At 33.0% G+C, this 13,559-nt stretch overlaps 2 protein-coding genes across 2 annotated transcripts; both read left to right on the top strand.

Moving 5' to 3' along the window:
- The first annotated feature begins 3,336 nt into the window (after nt 1-3,336).
- LOC111990438 (gibberellin-regulated protein 1) lies at nt 3,337-4,266 on the top strand. Its single transcript, XM_024022208.2, has 3 exons — nt 3,337-3,559; nt 3,692-3,734; nt 3,844-4,266. Exons 1-3 carry the CDS (start codon nt 3,482-3,484, stop codon nt 4,023-4,025), a joined length of 303 nt encoding a protein of 100 aa, XP_023877976.1. The 5' UTR covers nt 3,337-3,481; the 3' UTR covers nt 4,026-4,266.
- Nucleotides 4,267-11,781: 7,515 nt separating this feature from the next.
- LOC111990440 (gibberellin-regulated protein 1) lies at nt 11,782-12,657 on the top strand. Its single transcript, XM_024022209.2, has 3 exons — nt 11,782-11,972; nt 12,086-12,128; nt 12,238-12,657. The coding sequence occupies exons 1-3, from the start codon at nt 11,895-11,897 to the stop codon at nt 12,417-12,419; spliced, it is 303 nt and encodes a 100-aa protein (XP_023877977.1). The 5' UTR covers nt 11,782-11,894; the 3' UTR covers nt 12,420-12,657.
- Nucleotides 12,658-13,559: the final 902 nt, after the last annotated feature.

Here is a 13,559-nt window from a genome sequence, read left to right as displayed (position 1 = left end):
AATAAGGGTCCAAAGTTCATTAACTATTTTAATTTTTCTGGTGGAACGTCCTCCATGAATCAAAACAAAACATCCACCCTACTGCTTTGATTCCTATAAGACCATCTAATTCCCTTTAATAGAAATAAATAATTTAAAAACCTAATTGTTTAGTAGTCGATCGAGAGGATGGGCCATCGCCCGTAGGATTCGAATAATAATAATAATAATATAATAATTAAGTATTAAAGTTTTGTACATTTTTTTTCCTTATTGCTTTTTAAAATAATGATATGTATAAATATAAATATTTGGAATTAGTGGAAACATGACTGATTTCCATAGAAAAATGATTTAATTTTTTTTTGTAAAATGGTTTTTTTTTAACGAATTATTTTCCAAACAAATATTTTTTCATAAAAAAAAAAATTAAATAGTTAGATTTACATCTATGATGTATATGATTAATGATAAATATCATTTATTTGTTTCATAATTCAATAAGTACAACAATAGAAGAATCTTAGATGATTTAAATTAACACTCCACTAAAAAAAAAAAAAAAAAAACACTAACTCTCCTAATAAAAGAAAAAAAACTCTCTTTGAGCCACAAGGATGATTAAGTTATTTTGTTAAGGTTTTTATTTATTTGTTTTATTTTAATAAAAAAGGGGCAGAGTTATGTAGTTCTTACGATCTTAATTAACTATTATAAAAATCATTTAATGGATATATGTAAAAGGTGCTGTTCCACTTTTCCACTAAAGTGATAATTATAATTAGGATAAGACTTAGGTACAATACTTAAGTGTTATTCATTAGGTTTCCTTATTAAAATTTTGTCATTTGAATTTTGTCTATGAGATGAAAGTGTATTTTTTAGTTAAGTTGACACATTACTGAAACTTAAAAGGAAAACCTAAAGAACAGCACCTAAATTATTGTATCTAAATTTTGTCCTTATAATTAATAGTAAAACATGCCATCATTATCAAACATAGACATGGCAAAACGGGTCAGAATTTTCTGACCCGACCCGACCCGACCCGAAAAATACCCGACCCGAACCCGATTTTTTTGACCCGAAGCAAAAACGGGTTGACCCGTGACCCGACCCGTGTTTTTTGCGGGTCAACTCGACCCGACCCGCGACCCGACCCGAACCCGAACCATTTTTTTAAAACTTTTTTTTTTGGTAAAAAAAAATAGTAAAACTAAGACAATATTGGTTTAATTGTTTATTGTGAACTTTAAGGAAACAATTGATACATTTACATAACTATATGCAAATTAATTGAAAGATTAATGGTTGAACATTCTGTAATGAGTGAATATTTTTAGATATCAAATAGTAAAGTACATGCCAAGATAATCTGGTTACAGTAGAGTTAAAAACATAGATTTAAAATTGTAGACATGTAAGAAATATTCACAAGTGTGAAAATAGTGAAACTAAAGTATCAAATTAGCATAAATTATGAATACTTAGACCTGTTTTTTAATAATTTATGTCCAAAATAAACAGTTTTTCAAAATAAATTATGATATATTCTAAAGTGTGTGTTGCTTAACAATAATATGATATTCATAAAAGAGACCATGTATGAATAAGTAAGCAATCAAATTTTAAAGTATATCTCAAATTGAAATAGAGTGTCAACCACAACTGATAATAGATTATAAAATTAATTTTCAAGATTGTAAATTTCTTATATATTTTTATTCTTTATCAAATGAGTTATCCAATAAGTCATTTGTAATTTTGTTTTATATTTGGAATTTGTGTTATTTTGTTTTAGATAGTAATGTTAGGATTTGTATAATTTTAAAATTGTTGAATAAGTATTAATAAGTTTAATTGAGTTCATTCTTGATATAAGTGGTGAATTCAAAATAATGCATTTTACATTAAGTAATTTATTGCATAACTTTCCAAATGACATATACATGTTGTTTTCTATATAAAAATTAAATAATAAAAAAATTCATGTGAAAAATACGGGTCAACCCGACCCGACCCGACCCGCAACCCGATTGACCCGAACCCGATTTGACCCGCTTAAAGTGACCCGTTTTTGACCCGTGACCCGTTTGACCCGTAACCCGATTGACCCGACCCGAACCCGACCCGACCCGCCCGTTTTGCCATGTCTTTCAAACATCTATAATTGATGTCTTTTTTTTTTTCTTTTCTTTTTTTAATTTATTTTTATTGTGACATGGCATAAACGGGGACCAAATTTAATTTAATTTAAACATGTTGGCAATTTGGTAATGGCTTTCATGAATGAAGATGAATACAGCTGTGGTGCGACTTTGTACAGCTGTTTATTTAGTGGCTATATATGAGTGAGGTTTATTCTACACGAACACATCACCATCGCCTTCTACGAAGGAAATAGAAAAACTCTCACTAGTCACAACCTCTCAAAAAGAGAAGCTATTTGTTTCATTAGCTGCACGTGTGGACAATACTAGGGTTGTAACTTGTCGCCTACCTACTTCCCTCGGTACTGGAAAGAAAAAATCACCCCTTTTTTTTATTAAAAAAATGGTGTGTATATATATATGGGGAACTGAAAAAAAAGATAAGAATTACTGAATTAGACACACGTTGAATTTGTTCGAAATTAAATTAATAAATAGACAAGTATAAATGATTTATAAAAAAATAATAATCTTAGAGCCCAATGTAAACACGATTTTTAGGTAGTAGTGTACTTTCCAACAAATGTGTATATGTCTCATGAGCTTTATGATATAAATTTTGGTTCTGTAATTAGCTCGAAAAAAAAAAAAAGAGCATGTCTGCTTGTACATGCTCTTTTTTAAAAATCTTATTCATTTATTTGGAACATTGAATACACGCATTATGCTTTAAATCTGAACTTTCCCGATCTTTTTTTTTATTTAATTCGTTGACTTTTTTAATTAATTGAGCAGTCAAAGTTACATTATATTGTTTAAACGTGACCAGTTGAACCCTTGTTATTTTTTAAATGGTCAGAGAGAAAAACTTTTTCCGTGATAGAATAGCTTTCCTAATGGGAAAGAGTCATATTACTCCGACTCTGCCTTTCCACTCAGACATTGTTTTATGTTCAAGATTTCTATAATATTTTATGGTTGTCAAACAGTTCCGCGTAGAAGTGTTATCTCAAAGTGAAAACCATCCAAGAAGTAACACAACAAAAGTGCCTACCATTCCAATTGCTTTTCGTTACCAGATATTCCCTCCCTAGTCACTATGCTTTTTTTTTTCCCTCTTCCGCGTTCAAGCTATATGATCATAATTGAGAATGTCCCGTCCTAGCTTGCAAGCACCTACTTTTTTTTATTTATTTATTAATTCTTGCTGCCTAGCTCACATATACGCTTGCTATATATAGGAGCATCCTTATCTCACTTCTACTCACTAAATCATCAGGTTTTCAATATTTCATTTTCCACCAGCTTTGAAACGAAAGTAGCTCTAGCTTCAAGTCATCAGCGATTCAGCCATGGCCATCCCAAAGGCTTTAATTGCTTCTTTTCTCATTTATATTCTCGTTATCCATCTTGTTGAAGCTGATCCAAAGGTAAACTTAATTTTAGCAATCATCTAAAACCTCATATAGTCTCTTTCCTCTTCCTATTGTTTTCTAAAATAAGCATTGAAGCCTAGCTAGCACTTTCTGTCTAACACGATAATTTGTTGTTGAGTTATGCAGGTGAACGCAGATGCAACAACGGGTTCTCCCAGTAAAAAAATAGGCGAGTTTTATCTTCTTCCATCACTATATATGTTACATATATGATACAGTTTGATCGAATAATAATAGTTGGCTAATTAAGGTTTTGAATTATATGTTCTGCTTTTCAGATTGTGGAGCAGCATGTAGTGCGAGGTGTCAGTTATCGTCTAGGCCGAACCTGTGCAAGAGAGCATGTGGGACTTGCTGTGCTCGATGTAGCTGCGTTCCTCCGGGCACTTCCGGCAACCGTGATGTATGCCCCTGCTACGCTACCATGATCACCCGTGGTGGCCAACTCAAGTGCCCTTGAAAATATATCTCAGACTTGGTTGCATGCGTTAGTCTTATAAGAGAAGAATGGATGAGAAGTGTCTTAGAAAATAAATTTGCGTACTAAATAGATGCATATCACTTTGTATAAAAGCTATTAAAAGAATGATTTTATTATTTTCTCTTTTATGAAAAAAGAGTTGTTGTAACTTGTAATTGAGTTGAATAACAATCATAGTTGTTATTTGTTATTAATAAAATGACTGTCAGTATTTTTTTTATCCTTTACGTTAAATGAATAATGAATTTTCAACTCTCTCTCATTTGGTAACTTTGGTTTAGCGTTAGGGAAATAGTTCCAGAAGACTCAACGAATGAATAAACTACCAGTCAATGATAAAATCGATAACAAAAACATATGAATTCATGCTGGAAGATTTAGAGCTGATCGAGGCCGTGATATTGTCATATTGGTTAAACTGTGAGCCAGCCAAAATTTTAGATTAGACTATCCTTGTGTAAGAATGTAAAAAATGGTTGCGATTGTGCATTGGACACATAGGATGCAAACATATGTCCAAAATTGGACACGTATCCTCCGCATTCTAACATATTCAATATATTAGTACATTAAACACAAGCGGTATCTTGTGAAAAATACACTTCAAATTTTAAAACTCTATTTTAAAATAGAGTTTTGCGTGGCTAAAGGAGAAGAATTCCTTCTTCTTTTTTCTTTTTTTCTTTTTTCAGTTTTTGAGAGAATTTAGGTGGTGGTCCTAGCTAAAGCTGGCTTGTTGCTGAGCTTTGGTTTTTCACTATTTGTTTGCATCTCTGCTGCTTTTTGTATTGCTGATATTGTGTTTTCTCTTTCTTTAAAGATAGGATATATTTAGAAAAAATAATGAAGGGTCAAATGGGCATGACACCAATAGATATTTGTAGGGGCAATTTTTTTAATAAAATTGTACAGAAAGTTTGAACTGAATAAATTTAAAATTTAAATGACTCAATTGAATAAAAGTAAAGTTAGAAGATTGAAATGAATTTCAACTAAACTTAGAAGATGCAATTTACATTTTAGCTATATTTTAATGCCAATTTTACCGTGTTATTTGGAAAAGAGTAGTGTTTATTATACACTTATACTGTTTTACATAGATTTACACATATCAAAAAAAAAAAAAAAAAAAAAAAAAAAAAAGACAAATATAATGCTTTTAGCCTCTTAGCTAACTTTAACTCTAATTATATCTATTAAAAATATTTTAAAAAATCACTAGGTGTATTCCATATATTGACGGTGGGTAAATAATTCTCCACCAATTAGGCTAGCAGAATACAAGCCCATAACATCTCAGCCTAATTTGTTTTGCTGAGAGCTGATGTAAGAATGATTCTCCTAGATTATCATTCATAAATTTATTCACTCCTATACGTAGGAAGAGTCCTTTCTCCGCTCACAAGGGATTTTGAGCCTCGATATGCAACCCAAGATAAGGCCCATGCCCCTTATGAGAGGAGGAATGACTTCTCCTATAAAAGTAAATAATTTCTTATACATGATATTATGCAGCCATATCAATTTAAAAATGTTGAAAAATGTAATACTCAAGTAGTATTTTAATTAATTTTTGTTAATCTTACACTTGCTAACTCCAATGCAAACAAACAAAGTGGTAATTTTTCCATTAATGTAAATTGGACGCAATTCTGTAAGTGCACCTTTGGCCGATCTATATATATTGATTAAAGTTTAAAACAGTACTAAATTAGGGTTTAAATGATAATCTATTGAAAATAATATTTTGGTGTCTAATAATATCTCAGGTTTAAAGCCCATATCCTCCCCCCCACTCTGCCAGGATAATTAAACATGAAATTGAGTTGTTAAAATTTGAGACAAAGTCTTCCTTTTAGTGTTAAATCTAGATTATATGATCTGTATGATTCATCTCTAATTGATTTAAGTAAAAAAAAAAAATTATTATTATTGAAGTTTTTTTTTTTTGAGATTAAATTTTATAAAAACAGTAAAACTCAAGTTTTATACATTTAATCTCAATATGCCACATCATTGTATTACATATTATAGAATAGGCACAACTGTACTCAATCAATTCTAATATTCATTTGAAAATCCAACTTAATTAATCGTGAATTTATTTAGATATTATTATGTGTGACAAGATATATTGAATTTTAAGTAAAAAAACTGATTTGACAATATCTTATTAGATGGTGTAAAATATGAATTTTACACAAATTATTACAAATTTTGGACTCTTTTGTTATTTATAAATAAATAATACTTATAAATATTGAATTTGGGCAAACTATGTTTCTACTCATATAATTGAGTATGATGAAGTTTTTTTGAGAAGCGAGTATGATGAAGTTGATTGTTTTCTACTGATTACTTGCTTGAGCTTGGCTCTACGCTGTTTATATAGTTGACTCGTTTATTATTATGAGTCCAATTAATGTATGTCATCTATTTTAAGAAAAATTTTATGAAAAATTGGAAAAAGTGTCAAATCAATTAGCTACTTATTCAATTTTTCATAATTTTTTTTTTAAAATAGTTTACTAACCCCTTAAAGCATATGTTAGTAAAATTTTATTATTATTTCGTATATTATGTACTTATATTACTTTATTAGTTGCTGCAATGGGCAGTCCAAGTTTGACTCACCTTGGCTAATGATTACGATGGGCAGTCCAAGTTTGATACACTTTTGATAATAATTGGTGATGTCTACTTGGCATGATCTGGTTTCATAAATAATAATAATAATAATAATAATAATAGTAATAATAAATCGATTGTGGTCTCATTTTGATAATAAACAGCTACCATTAAAAGTGGATGTAGGTTGAAACTCTTTCAAAAATAATAATAAAAAATATCCTAATTCAATATATTACATTCTAAATGTGGGTCCAAAGTTCATTAAGTATTTTAATTTTTCTGGTGGAACGTCCTCCATGAATCAAAACAAAACATCTACCTTACAGCTTGATTGGATTGATTCCTATAAGACCATCTAATTTCCCTTTAATAGAAGTAAATAATTTTAAAACCTAATCCTTTAGTAGTCGGCAGGATGGGCCATCGTCCATAGGATTTGAAATTTTGAATAAATAATAATAATAATAATGGAAGAAGAAGCAACCCAAGGAATGAGGTTGAATCAATGCCCCATACAATTAATTTATAGAGGTAAATTATCAAGGTCAACCTTTTTTTGACTTAATTGAATGTGACGGATGATTAAGCAAATGATGTGATCAAAGAACGGTTCTTTAATACAAAAATGAAGAAAAAGACAAGGGAAAGATGGTATAACCACTTCCTCGGGATGGTATGAGGATAGCGATGATACTCTGAATTTAAAAAAAAAAAAAAAAATCTTTCTTTGGAAGTTCTTGATTACACTTGATCTTGTTTCTTACTTTTTTCTCCCTCTCTTCCTGGAGGGGTCTATTCCTCTTATATATCTAACTAGAATGCATCTCAATGCTCCACTTAGACAGTTCCTATTTCTCACTTGGATGCTTGTCCCATTAGAACCTTGCTGAAGGTGGTGGAATGTTCTACTAGCTATGAAGGCACAGTTCAGCGGTCATTCTGCCATTAATGCGGTCAGCTGAGTTGATACAGTGCATTGAATGCGGAGGTAATGAGCTCTTTATCTATAAATTTTCCCTCTTCTTTTCTTGCACGTCTTCACTTCTTTCCTCTGTCACAACCTCCTTGCCCAAATGGTTTATCTGCAGCCCTTTGAGGAGTGTCTGCTAGGGATGGCAATTTTTACCCGATCCGCGGGTACCCGGCCGGCCCGACCCTAATGAGCCGGGTTTTACCCGGTCCGATTAGAAATAGGGTTGGGTATGGATTTTTAAAAAAAAAACCCAAGGCGGGTCCGGGGTCGGATTCGGGTTTTATCAAAAAAACCCAGACCCGACCCGAGACCCGGCCCGGTTAAAAACCCGGTATTCAAAATTAAAAAAATACCCTCTGTCTCTATATATATATTCCTATATTCTTAACCCTAATCCTCATTTCTTCCCTCTTTCTCACATCACTCTCCTGAGTCTCCTCTCCCACTCTGCTCTCCCCAACCTCTGATCTCTGTCACCTCCGGTCCAGCTTCTGGTGAATCTTGGCTTTGCGCAGGTTCGCCTTGAACACACCGAACCTGTAATCGTGCTCCTCTACGCTCCCGTAGCTTTTCCCAAACCTCGCCTTGAAGCTCGAGAAGTGGTGTTCAGCGTGGAGGAGAAGGTCGTCATCACCGTCCGATGATACCACTTGCTGTTGCTTGATCAAAAGATCATCGTCACCGCCGCCGTTGATTTCATCGGCGGATATGGTGGACGCGACCACAGAGAATAAGAGGAAGAGGTTGAAGATAAAAGAGCGGTCCATTGTTGTTATAAGATCTCAGCCTCTCACCGCCGTTCCAAGCATTCACCACCGTCGGCCCAAGCTCTCACCCACTCTCAATCTCATTGCCGGCCCAAGTTCTCAACGCCGATCTGTTCTCTACTTCTCTTAATTTTCTTTTTCTTTTTTTTTTCTTTTTTTTTTTTGTTTTAATATGAGTCTTTGAGAATATGAGATGTTTGTTTCAATTTTTTTGTTTGGTGTTTTCTACTTAAACTATGGACTTCAACAGATGGGTTGTGTTACTTCTAGTTATTGTAGTTTAAAGAATTGAAATTTTGAGACTTTGTGTGTAACTGTAATATATTGTGTATTTTGTGTTTGCTGTAAATGCTGTGCCTAAACGGAGATGGGAGACAAAAATGAATATGGGCTTCATTCAAAAAAAAATTTTGGTTGGGCCACAATTTGGGCTGCGAGCTAAACGGGGCCCGGCGGGGCTGGTTTGGGCCCTGGAAAAAAACCCAATTAATAATCGGGCCGGGTCTGGGTTGCGGGTTTAGACCCACGGGTCGGGTCCGGGTATGTAAAAACCCGGCCCGAACCCGACCCGTTGCCATTCTTAGTGTCTGCTCCTTGGGCTCCTCGGGCAAGCTGCTTCCTCGGGCTCCCACATCGGAACTCTTAATGTTACACTGGGTTGGGGTTGGTAAGGAGCTGGGACCATCTTCCCCTTGGGTCAGGCTTGCCTTACAATTTCCTCTTTCAAGCTTCACTCCCCACAATAATAATAATAATAATAATAATAATAATAATAATTAAAGCTTTGTACATTTGTTTTCCTTATTGCTATTTAAAATAAGTGATATGTATAAATATAAATATTTGGAATTAGAAGAAACGTGACTGATTTCCATTGAAAAATGATTTATTTATTTATTGTAAAAATGGTTTTTTTTTTTAACGAATTATTTTTCAAAAAAAATATTTTTTTCATAAAAATAAAGTATTAAATAGTTAGATTTACATCTATGATGTATGTTTAATGATAAATACTATCATTTTTTATGATGCCAAAAATCGTCAGTAAGTTACACAGTTCTTATGTGCTCGAGACAACACTTGCGAAACAGAAACAAAGAAGACCTTGTAGAGAGCACCGGTGTAGTACCGGCCAAATACCCTTTGAAAGTTAAGTTAGAGCACTTTTACAACTCTAGAGTGTTAGAGCTGGGGAAAATTATGCATACCTTGGTGTGTGAGGGTTTTGGGACTTTTATAGTAGAATAGGGTTGACATCCGTTCCTTGGCATAGTGGGCATTTCCTTGTAGGGAAGATCTTCATTATTAAACGTATCTTGCGGGATCCTTTTCTTGTAGGAATCTCCTTGATTACGGTTAACCGTGGGGCACAAGATGTTTCTTTATATACTCATGCATAGAGGCCAAGCAAGGCCATGTCAGACCCGTCAAAGGTTTACTTATCCCCTTCAGCTTCCTTCCATCAGCTTCTTATCCTGTCTATGCATTCTGGTCGTCTCATTCAGGTATTGTTGATCTCAAGGCGCAACTATTAGCTTTGATGTGGAACTGTCGTTTATGTCTATGAATACACAAGTAAGGTCGACGAGTTCATTAGGACTGTCGGCTTTGCCTTATGTGAACAAGTTTATCAAACTTTTTAGACTTACCCTTATCAATTTTTTTTTTTTTTCATAATTCAATAAGTACAATAATAGAAGAATCTGAGATGATTTAAATTAATACTCCCCTCAAAACAAAACAAAAATTAACACTAACTCTCCTAATAAAAGAAATGAGATTATGTCTTTGAGCCACAAGGATGATTAAGTTATTTTGCTAAAGTTTTTATTTATTTATTATTATTTTAATAAAAAAAAAAGGGGCAGAGTTATGTTGTTACGTTATTAACTATTATAAAAATCATTTAATGGATATTTTATAAAGGAAAATTGAGTCTGTCTTTTATATATATAAGGTTTTTTTTTTTTTAAGGGTTTAGTAGAATGCCCTTTTCCACTAATAAAGTGATAATTCTTAATAATTAATAGTAATACATGGCATCATTATGAAACATCTATAATTGATGTCCTTCTTTCGTTTTTTAATTTATTTTTATTGTGACATGGCATAAAGGGGGACCAAACTTTATTTAATTTAAACATGTTGGCAATTTGGTAATGGTCTCCATGAATGAAGATGAATACAGCTGTGGTGCAACTTTGTACACAGCTGTTTATATATATATATATATATATTTTTTTTTTTTTGAGATATGAGTGAGGTTTATTCTACACGAACACATCACCATTCACCATCGCTTTCTACGAAGGAAGTAGAAAAACTCTCACAAGTCACGACCTCTCAAAAAGAGAAGCTATTTTGTTTCATTAGCTGCACGTGTGGACAATATTGGGGTTGTAACTTGTCGCCTACCTACTTCCCTCGGTACTTGAAAGAAAGAATCACCCTTTTTTTTTAATTTAAAAAAAAATGGTGTGTATATATATATATATGGAACTGAAAAAAGAAAAGAAAAAAAGAATTAGACAACCGTTGAATTTGATTGAAATTAAATTAATTAATAGACAAGTATAGTATATATATTAGAATCAATAGACAAGTACGTATAAATGATTTATTAAAAAAAAAAAAAAAATCTTAGAGCCCAATCTAAACACGATTTTTAAGTCGAAGTGTATTTTGCAACAAATGTGTATATGTCTCATGAGCTTGGTGATATAAATTTTGGTCCGGTAATTAGCTCGAAAAAAAAAAAGAGCATGCCTGCATGTACATGCTCTGTTTTTTTAAAATCTTATTCATTTATTTGGAACATTGAATACACGGATTATGCTTTAAATCTGAACTTTCCCGATCTTTTTTTGATTCTTTTGTAGAGAAGTACTGAGTTTGTTGACTTTATTAATTAATTGAGCAGTCAAAGTTACATTATATCGTTTGAACGTGACCAGTTGAACCCTTATTGTTTTTAAATGGTCAGAGAGAAAAACTTTTTCCGTGATAGAATAGCTTTCCTATTGGGTTAGAGTCATATTACTCCGATTCTGCTTTTCTACTCAGACATTGTTTTATTTTCAAGATTTCTATAATACTTTACGGTTATCAAACAGTTCCGCGTAGAAGTGTCATCTCAAAGTGAAAACCATCCAAGAAGTAACACAACAAAAGTGCCTACTCTAGATGATTCCAATCGCTTTTCGTTACCAGATATTCCCTCCCTAGTCACTATGCTTTTTTTTTTCTCTTCCGTGTTCAAACTATATGTCATAATTGAGAATGTCCCGACCTAGCTTGCATGCACCTACTTTTTTCTTTGTTGTTTATCTATTAATTTTTGCCGCCCAGCTCACATATACGCTTGCTATATATAGGAGCACCCTTAGCTCACTTTTACTCACTAAATCTTCAGGTTTTCAATATTTCATTTTCAACTAGCTTTGAAACGAAAGTAGCTCCTGCTTCAAGTCATCAGCCATGGCCATCTCAAAGGCTTTAATTGCTTCCATTCTCATTTCTATTCTCGTCATCCATCTTGTTGAAGCTGATCAGATGGTAAACTTAATTGTAGCAATCTTTCCTCTTCCTATTATTTTCAAAAATAAACATGCATGAAGCCTAGCTAGCACTTTCTTTCTAACAGGATAATGTGTTGTTGAGTTATGCAGGTGAACGCAGATGCAACAAAGGGTTCTCCCAGTAAAAAAATAGGTGAGTTTTATCTTCTTCCATCACTATATATGTTACGTATATGATACTGTTTAATCGAATAATCATAGTTGGCTAATTAAGGTTTTGAATTATATGTTATGCTTTTCAGATTGTGGAGCAGCATGTAGTGCAAGGTGTCAGTTATCGTCTAGGCCAAACCTGTGCAAGAGGGCATGTGGGACTTGCTGTGCTCGATGCAGCTGCGTTCCTCCAGGCACTTCCGGCAACCGTGATGTATGCCCCTGCTACGCTACCATGATCACCCGTGGTGGCCAACTCAAGTGCCCTTGAAAATATATCTCAGACTTGGTTGCGTTAGTCTTATAAAAGAAGAATGGATGAGAAGTGTCTTAAAAAATAAATTTGCGTATTAAATAGATGCATATCACTTTGTATAAAAGCTATTAAAAGAATGATTATACTATTTTTTCTTTTATGAAGAAAGAGTTGTTGTAACTTGTAATTGAGTTGAATAACAATCATACTTGTTATTTGTTATTAATAAAATGACAGTTAGTATTTTTTGTTATCCGTTTACGTTAAATGAATAATGAATTCTCAACTCTCTCTCTCTCATTTGGTAACTTTGGTTTGGTGTTAGGGAAATAGTTCAAGAAGCCTCAACGAATGAATAAATAATCAGTCCATCATAAAATCAATAACAAAAACATATGAATTCATGCTGGAAGATTTAGAGCTGATCGAGGCCGTGATATTGTCATATTGGTTAAACTGTGAGCCAGCCAAAATATTAGATTAGACTATCCTTGTTTAAAAATGTAAAAAATGATTGGGATTGTGCACTGCACACATTAAGATACAAACATATGTCTAAAACTAAACAAGTGTCCTCCGCATTATTCTAACCTATCCAATATATCAGTACACTAGACACAAGCCGTCTAATGTGAAAAACATAGTTCAAAATAGAGTTTTGTGTGGCTAAAGGAAGAGAATTCCTTTTTTCTGTTTTGAGAGTTTAGGTGGTGGTCCTAGCTATAAGCTGGCTTGTTGCTGAGCTTTGGTTTTTCACTATTTGTTTGCAGCTCTGCTGCTTTTTGTACTATTGATATTGTGTTTTCTCCTTCTTTAAAAATAGGAATCCTCCTAAGAGCATTGGCATCCGGGTGTCTAAAAAAGTTCTATTTTACATCCTAAAAATTTACTTTATCTATTTTACTAACTCATTCTATAATTCACTCTACATCTCAGTTTTTATTTTTATATACAACTTAATAAAATAATATAAACTACTTAATATAATAATAAAAAAAAAAAAAAAAACTAATTTGTCTCTCTTCTCCCATCTCACTCTTTCCTCTCTCCAGCAACCACCAGAAAGATTAGCTTAGCCACCCACCAGTCCACTACCCCCACCACACACACCCCAGCAACCACCAAAAAAAAAACTAGTAACCAGTTTTTGAGGGA

The sequence above is a fragment of the Quercus suber genome, unplaced genomic scaffold (assembly GCF_002906115.3).
Source record: "Quercus suber isolate HL8 unplaced genomic scaffold, Cork oak 2.0 scaffold_389, whole genome shotgun sequence".
NCBI lineage: Eukaryota > Viridiplantae > Streptophyta > Magnoliopsida > Fagales > Fagaceae > Quercus > Quercus suber.
Note: the sequence above shows the minus strand (reverse complement) of the source record. Positions and strands in the feature narration are given on the sequence as shown.